We start from the raw sequence: 8,851 nt of genomic DNA on the forward strand, positions 1-8,851 counted from the left end.
ACATTTCATTTCAAATTTGTGTTTGAGATTAAATTTTGAGGAAGTATTTGTAAATAGTTCATATCAATGGTAGAATCACACATATCATATTGAAATTATCGTGAGTAAAAGTTAAAATTATCATATGAAAATAATGATATTGTTACAATAATAAATTTAACTTTCAATGTTTAAACAGTTTGTCAATTTGGTTTTAATTTCATAAATTTTAATAAATTTAGTCTTTATTGGATATTGACAAATTTAAAATCAATATCAAATTGAAAAATGTGTAAACATCAATACGACGGAGTATTATTTTTTACACATAGGTTAGCAATAAGCTAATTCAAAAGGTAATATTTAGTTTATCCTATGATTTATTTTTAGCAAAGAAAATGAATAATTTTCGCTTATCTTGAAGAAGTCTTATTTTTCTACAAAAGTTATTTCTTAACTTTTGAATTTCAAGTTTAAATTTGTACTTTTAGTTTATATTTAATTATTATAATAGATATATAATAAATGATTTTCTTTTTTATCACAAGTAATCAAAGCAAATCAAAATTTGAATAAATTGATGATTAATTATTATTGATTGTGAATGCGAAACCTTATTATCATCTGAAAACCGAGGCAGAGAGAAAGAGCAAGCCTTATAAGGTCCTGTTTTTGTGGAACAGGGGGCTACTATTAGCATTGCATGTTAGGTTATGGGGCATTTGCATTTGGTAAGCCCCTAGAAATAAAAGATAAAAAGGGTAACCAAGAACTTGGTCAAAAGAAACAAAATGTGATTGGGTATTTATTTTTGGAACTGCCAAGTTTGGTGTCCCGAATATTCTGTCATCAAGAAACAAGAAACCAAGAAATGACCCTTTTTGGTGCTTCATTTAATAATTAAATGTGACCAGTTTTATGGGGATGGAAAGGGTCATTTGGCCTTTACATTCAACCAAGAGACGCTGAAGTTATTGATTAGGAAACAAAGTAAGATATTAAACAAAACAAATCCTGGATCGATCCTAAGATTCTTAGGATCAAATATATATGTTGTTTAATAGTATAGATAGATAGATGCCCCCTTCTGGCCTCTCCTTCAAGATAACTTAAACTAATATGGAATATACTTTGGACAATTATGATACGACAACATCTCAATTTGCTTTCTAAACAATAACTAATACATCAATCCGTTTCATTGCTCAATTTTATTCTTCAAGAACCAGAATATTCCCCCAACTCCTATGCATGCATGCCTCTCATTATAAACACCATACCTTTTGTTTACCCTTATTTTCACTCTCAATATATATTTTTGGACTATGCTAAATACACATTGGAAACTTATTATATTGGTATTGCTGGTCATCTAATTTTTAGTTTTTTTCACAAATTTTCTTTTATAGTCATGGATAAATAGATAACTTTACAGTTTTAAAATTGACATAATAACAATTTTAACCCTTAATATTTATATCTTGTATCAATTTAGTCTTAATTTTATAAAAAATTAACCATGAACATTTACATATTACATAATTTAAATTTTTCTTTTATAATTTTACTTTTATTTTGTAATATTCGAGGTTAATTTTAATAGAACTAGAGAAGATACAAATTATTACATTAGATTTTTGGATATTCCTATTTTTTATATATTTTGGATCAATTTAGTTGATAAATTTTAAAAAAATTTAGGTGAAGGGTAAAAAAGTAAAATTCACAAAATGTAAATTTAAGAGTTAATTTTTTTAAAATTAAGAATAAATTAACATAATATATAAATATTGAGATTTAAAAACTTGAGTAAGTAATTTACCCAAAAGGATGCTTTGCTTTTATTAAACAAGGATGATATACACTGAACAAAGCGCAAGAAGATGTAAAAAAATGCCAAAAACTCGGTTATTTTCATATAGAACTTTCTACTAGAGGTGAAAATGAAAAAAATGTACAGTAAGATAACTAAAACGCAGAGAACCCATCTGTTGTAGTATGAGTAGAGGAAGATGTTGATGGTGAATTTGAGTGAACTCTCCCTTCACTATGACTACCTCTATCTTCAGATTGTGATCGTTGCAGTCTTTGCACTGATGGTTTAGCTAGCGTCGGCAACGGGACGGCCACCGGGGCATAGACTCCGCTGTTCGGACTTGGAGTCACACTGGTTTCCCCTGATACTACTGCGGTTGTAGCCACCGAGGCATATTCTTGTGGAGGCACCCATATTCCTCCAACCACCACAAATTGAGGTGTTTGTGGGTTGTTGCCATTGCTGTTGATACTAGGGCTTGGTCTCCTTGTGTGCAATCTATATTTCTGAAACAAATAAACCGATCATTAGCTATATATGCCACCCTAAATCTAGTAGTTAATGAGTTAAATCAGTATAGAACAATTACAAACCTGTAAATGGCTTTTAACTTCATCATTTGTAAGTCCATCAACCTTCATCAGCTCCCTAATCTGCTTAGGCGTAGCCACTGCAAAAACAAATTCCATTTACATAAACAACAACAACTACTACAAAGAAATCGAAATAAATTGCACACTGCAAATGACAAAACTCACCATGTGAACCACCGAGTTGCTGAAGAGCATGCAAGAAGCGTTTATGCAACTCCGACGACCAACACCGCCTTTGCTTTCTCTGAGGCGGCTGCTGCTGCTGCTGCCCTTTCTCTACTTTTTTATTAGTATTTCCATCGTCGGCTGCTATTCCTCTGCTCCCACTTTCTGTCGTAGAAGCACTCGTAGTAGTGGTTGCTGTAGCCGAAGCATTGCCTTTTCCTACTGCTTCAACGCTCTTCTTCTCTACATTACCTTTTTCTTTATGGAACGGCTGAAATGCTCCACCATTTCCCTTCATTTGTACCCCACTTCCAGTTTTACCCACATCCTAAAAAAAAACCCAAATTTTGTTAAATATTTTCTTTTGCAATTAAAGAAAAATCCCCCCCCCCCAAAAAAAAAAAAAAAGGTTACCTCTTTGGAGGGTGGATTCCATAACTGAACAGATCTAAGCCAATCAGATTTCTTTTTATCAGCAGCAGCAACATTCTCATCATCATCATCATCGTCTTCCTCAGAGCAATTACAGCTTCTTTTGATGGGGATAAATTCTTCCAAAACAGGACTGTCACTCGATGTCTGTTCCGAGCACTCCGATTGACCTTGCATGTACATCTCTTTCTTGCATGACTCAATAGCTATTAAAAAACACACACCCAAACACAAATTTTAATAAAAAGGAAAAGAAATTAAATGAATGGTCAGTGGAGAACGCACAAACCTTGGGTGACAAGCTCAAAACACAAAGGAAGTTCACGTTGAAAGACTTGGATTTTTCGTCGTTCCTCTTCTAAAGCTTCCACATATTCATGGCATTTGCGCATTTTTTGAGCGTAATCCATCTCTCATAGCAAGGAAATTTTCTTTACTTAAAAAAGTAATTTTATTTCTTCCACACCGAGATTTTCAGAGACAGTGGATGATATAAATATATGTGAGGGGAAAGGGTTGGTTTCAAACCAAAGAGCATAGAGAGATCCGAACAAGATGAGAGACGCTAAGTCGAGGGAATTAGTTGTGATATTTTTTTTTCTAAAAGGATATAAAGTATAAACAGAATCATGAGGAGAATAAACTTTGGTACCAAGAAAAAGATAAAAAATGTTTACTTTAGAGAGAAAATAAAAGATAACGTTATGGATCGAGGAAGGAAATTAAGCGAGAAAATGGAAGAAAGAGAAAGGGCAAAAAAAAAACATCAAAGTCGTGCCGTCGGCCCGTCGCATAACAAGACGAATCTTTCATGTTTCGGTTTTTTGGTTAGAGAGAGATGAATATTCCAAAGTGATTCGATTTTGTCGTTTAGGGGTGAGTTGCCAGTGACGTCATCATTTAGCCCTTTCCTCTTTATTTTCAGATAAGATCAAAATCATCAATCACCCCTTTCTAAATTGGGTAAATTCACCACAAGTCACCCAATTTTTGGTTATCTTCTTTTTTGGCCACTCAATTATGATCTTTTTAAAATGGTCATCTAATTATGAATTTTTTTTTTAAATTGACCATCCAACTAGTTAAGATTGATTTTTATCTATTTCCAAAATTTTGTATAATAATAAATTTAGCTTTTAACTTTTACATATTATGTCATTTTAGTCATAATTTTAAAGAATTAACCCTTAAAATTTACAAATTGTCTCAATTTGATCCTAAACCTAAAAATTCAAAAATATATAAAATACATAAATATTTTTAAAATATAATAAAAATTTTAAAAATCATATAAAAATAAAAATATTATTAAAAAATAAATTATAAACTTTTAAAATATATAAAACTACATAAATATTTTTTAAAAATATTATAATATATTTAAATTTTATATTAATAATTATATTAATATCAAATAAAAATAAAAATAACCCTTTTCCTTTCCTCTTCCCCTACCGGCCTCCTCCCCCTCTTCTGTCCCTCTCCCTTTCTGTTAGTGTAGTATAAAACCTGACTTCCTTCTTGGTAAGATTAAGAGCTAAAACCCCTTTCATTGCACCAAATTGATAGAGAAACTTGACCATTGTTATGACACCATTTATTTTGTCTACACTTCTGTTGATGATTCCTTCCCCCATCCCATTCTCTTAGGATTATGACACCATTTATTTTGTCTACACTTCTGTTGATGGTTCCTTTCCCCCTTCCCCTCTCTTAGGATTACTCGTATTTGTAAGGCATGGTTCTTTGATGGAACGTCTTAGGGGATAACTAGGTGTCGTGCATGAAGACATGTTATCCCCTTAGACCTGACACGTATCCCTTAAGGGGTTCCTTGGATTTGTATCCTTGCCGTTATGAGAACAAGGAGGTGGTGAGCTAGGGAGTGACTAACTGGTGAGCTAGCAGAAAGGTGAGCTAGATAACATCCCTTCCTTGATTGAGTCAGATTCTAGATCACCCAGGCAGACCAAATTTCGAGTTTGTGAGGTATTATATAACAAATTTGTCTCCCACTTTTTTGAAAAAGAGTTATAAAGTGACTTTTCTAAAATAAGTTTACACACCTTACCCGTGTAATTGAGGGCTTGTTATGTAAGCTTTAATTAAAACTTATTGAGTAAGCTTTGTTGTGAAACAGTGGCGTGCAATATTCGATTCTTTGACCGTGTCACTAATGTTGATTTGGGCTTTGATATTATTTTCTTTCATAATGTTAAAACCGCCACTTAATTTAGCATTAACATTGGGGATAACAACGGTGTATATGGTGAGCAGCATAACCAAAAAAAGGCGAACTATATGGCGAAAATACTTGTAGTATAGTGAAAATATGGCAAACTATATATCGAGCTAGCTATACATCAAAAATTCGATGAGCAGTACAATGAAATTTCAGCGAGTTGTGCTTTAAAAATAGTGCAATTGGTACTGCAAAATATTACGAGCTTTATTGTGAAAATATTGTAAACTGTTTTGTAAAAATAATGCTAACGATGTTGCAAAAATACTGCGGATTGCACTTTAAAAATAATGTGAACTGTACTAAAAAACTACGTTATTTTTCTGAGGGTTTTGCATCTTTAAAATTGAAATCAATTGCATCTTTAAAATTGAAATCAACTTCATGAGAATGCTGTGATCCTAAATTTGCAACTGCAAGATTTTTGAAATCTTGTAAGTATAAGTCTGCGATCTTACATCGACGAGCTGCAAGATTCTGAGAATCTTGTAAGTATAAAGATGCGATCTTAAATTGACAAGTGGCAAGATATGAAAAATCTTGTAAGTATAAGGTTGCGATATTAAATCAGTAAACCACAAGATTCAGAAAATCTTTTAAGTATAAGGCTGCAATATTAAATCAGAGAGCTGCAAGATTCGAAAAATCTTATAAGTATAAGGTTGTGATATTAAATTGACGAGCCGTAAGATACAAAAAATCTTGTAAGTATAAAGCTTCGATTTTAAATCAACAAGCTGCAAGATTCAAAATATCTTGTAAGTATAAGATTGCGATCTTAAATCGACGAGCCGATAAGGTTGCGATCTTAAATCGACAAACTACAAGATTCGAAAAATCCAATAAGTATAAGGTTGCAATCTTAATCGACAAGTCACAAGACTCGAAAAATCTTGTAATTAGAGAATTGAGGTTAGAAGAAAATCGTGGAGTGAATTGAGGGAAGGAGAAAATCCTGCCAATTTCTATTGGAATATTGGGTTTAGGAAATGCAGGGAAAATAGGTTTAAGGAAAATTCAGAGTTTGAAATTTATTTCCAAAAAGTAAGAATTTGGTTGTGATATCTAAAGTAATTAACACTTAATCAAAATTGTACCTTTTCGATTCATTTAGGATGAATGCTTTGAATGAGTAGTCTTCTCCGCTATCCTCAAGCTCACGTCTGCCGAGTGTAGGCTCACTTCGAATTAGAAAATTTTTCACAAAATTATCAATTGGAAATTTTGAAATTTCTCTAAACATCTAGGTCAAGTTGTAAATAATAAAAATATCTTTAGAAATCTTCTAAAATAATTTATTTAGAGAAATTTCTCTTTACAACTTTCTCTTATGTAACATCCCGAATTAGGGTCTAGTCGAAATAGTGGTTTCGAGACCATGAATCTGAAGTAGAAATAATTATTTTGTGATTTTTATGAGGTCTCTAATATGATTACATACTTGTGTGAAAATTTCATGAAGCAATTTTATGTGTAAAGTGTCCAATTTAACTTTAGGGGCTAAATTGAAAAAGTTGCAAAATTAAAGATTCTAGAAGCTTTAAGTATGAAATTGTTTTAGATTAGTAATTAGAGGTCCTTAAATATCAATTTGCCCAATTTCTATTTTTATGGACAAAAATGGGCATGCCTTGGTAAAATTTTAAATGAAGGCCTTAAGGGCATTTTTGTCCTTTGGTAAATAAAAGAATAAAAAGGGAAAATAAAGTCAAAATCTCATCACCCTTCTCATGCTTGTGCCGAATTTGAAGATTCGCCATAGCTAGGGTTTCTTCAATCTTTCAAGCTTGATAGTAAGTACATCCTAGCCCCGTTTTTAATGTTCTTTATGTTTTTGAGATCTTTGAAACATGAACTAGCTATTTCTACCATTGTTTTAAGCTAGGGTTCATATTCAAAAATTTATCCATGTGTTTCATGCATGTATTTTGATGATTTATGAAGGAGTATGAAAGTTTAGTGTTAGATAAACATCTTTTCCTAGGTGATTTTTCATAAAAACACCAAAAAGGACTTATTTGTAAAACATGCAAAAATAAGTGTCAAAGATGTGATTTGATGAAAATTTGGGCTGTTATAAGAAGAAATATGAATCGGCTAGGCTTGGGTAACAAAGAAATTGGACACATTTCATTTTACGAGCTTAGGGACAAAAGTGTAAATATGTCAAAGTTTAGGGGTAAAAGTATAATTTTGCGATAGTATGATTTTTGGACTAAATTGAATAATGTGGATATTAAATAAGTGAAATTTGCTATTATAGATAAAAACAGAGTCCAGGCCTAGATCGGGGAAAAAACAAGATCTTAGACTAAATCGAAGTAATTGTCCATATTTTGTACCGAGGTAAGTTTGTGTGTAATTAATATAGCATTTTATTTTGTGCTTAATATTTGATGTTATACGAATGGTTTAATTATCTTGGTGAATATCATTGATGTTGTTTGTTAAAGAATTGTCGTGACTTAAGCCGATTGAACCTCAGGAATACTTAGGGTATCATCGTTTTGACATTTGAGTGAATGAGCTCCCGTATAAGACCATATTAGGGATATGGCTTCAGCAGTGACATGTGATCCCATGTAAGACCATGTCTAGGACATAGCTTTGGCATCGTTATGTGAACCCATGTAAGACCATGTCCGGGACATGGCATTGGCATCATAATAAGTCATCGTGTAAGACCATAGTTGGGCTATCGGCTTCGATATGTGTGATCCCATGAAAGATCATGTCTGGGACATGACATTGGCATCGTTATGTGGTCCCATGTAAGACCATATCTGGGATATGGCATTGGTACCCTACCTTGTGTATATGAAATCCTGAGTAACCCTTAGTATTCCAAGCGGTTCAATGGGTAGTCACAGAATGTGACAAAAGAATGACGAGGTATAGCTATCTTGAGTGGGTACAGGTAAGTACGCCAAGCTTGTAGTTATTGAGAATACGAAATGATACAATTTTGGTGTGATGAAAATGAAGAAATCATGATCTTGAGTTCTATGAGACATTGTGAGATTTGAACGAGATAGGATATGATTATAGTGATTATGAAGAATGTGATGAATTAAGTGATGTTATGTGTGTGTTGAAATTACATATTTTCATTGCTTATTTTTTACATATAAGCTTACTAAGCTTTATGCTTACTCCCTCTCTTTTCCTTTTTCTTATAGTTTTGCCAAGCTAGTTCGGGGATCAAAGGGCGTCGAAGACTCGATTACACTATCAATCGGATCTTTTGGGTATAACTAGTCTCTTTATTTTGAGTATGACATGTATAGGAATTGGTTGTTTTATTATATGTCATATTAGTTTAGCCAATGTGTTAGCTTATGAGGGTGTTATGATTCATTTTGTATAAGGCCATGAGATATGGCTTACAATGACTATTAGGTTATAAACCTATTCACTTATGCATGTATGAGCCAATTCCATTATGGTATGGATCTTGGTGGATGATGGCTGAATGATGATGATCACTATGTGTGTGAATGAGTTGTTATGATATGAAGCCTTAATCTAGTCTAAAGTGTTGAGAAATTGAATACACAAACTAGATTCATGAGAAAGTTTAAGTACCTTTGGAACCATGAATGTGTTGTGTAAATAAAGGTGGCA

General features: G+C 32.6%; 1 protein-coding gene across 1 annotated transcript; it reads right to left on the minus strand.

Annotated features, from left to right (window-relative positions):
- Positions 1-1,796: 1,796 nt before the first annotated feature.
- On the minus strand, positions 1,797-3,794 carry LOC108462977 (transcription factor HHO3). Its single transcript, XM_017762898.2, has 5 exons — positions 3,275-3,794; positions 2,968-3,191; positions 2,554-2,881; positions 2,389-2,465; positions 1,797-2,301 (listed from the first exon to the last, which is right to left on the minus strand). Exons 1-5 carry the CDS (start codon positions 3,393-3,395, stop codon positions 1,948-1,950), a joined length of 1,104 nt encoding a protein of 367 aa, XP_017618387.1. The 5' UTR covers positions 3,396-3,794; the 3' UTR covers positions 1,797-1,947.
- Positions 3,795-8,851: the final 5,057 nt, after the last annotated feature.

This window comes from Gossypium arboreum, chromosome 13 (genome assembly GCF_025698485.1).
Source record: "Gossypium arboreum isolate Shixiya-1 chromosome 13, ASM2569848v2, whole genome shotgun sequence".
NCBI classification, from domain to species: domain Eukaryota; kingdom Viridiplantae; phylum Streptophyta; class Magnoliopsida; order Malvales; family Malvaceae; genus Gossypium; species Gossypium arboreum.

Bases quoted from the DNA above. Each gene is read 5' to 3' on its own strand.
- LOC108462977 (XM_017762898.2), bottom strand. From the start codon at position 3,395: ATGGATTACGCTCAAAAAATGCGCAAATGCCATGAATATGTGGAAGCT. The intron at 2,882-2,967 runs GTAACCTTTTTT...GTTTTTTTTTAG, and splicing joins GGAATCCACCCTCCAAAGAG to GATGTGGGTAAAACTGGAAG. The intron at 2,466-2,553 runs GTGAGTTTTGTC...TTGTTTTTGCAG, and splicing joins GCAACTCGGTGGTTCACATG to TGGCTACGCCTAAGCAGATT.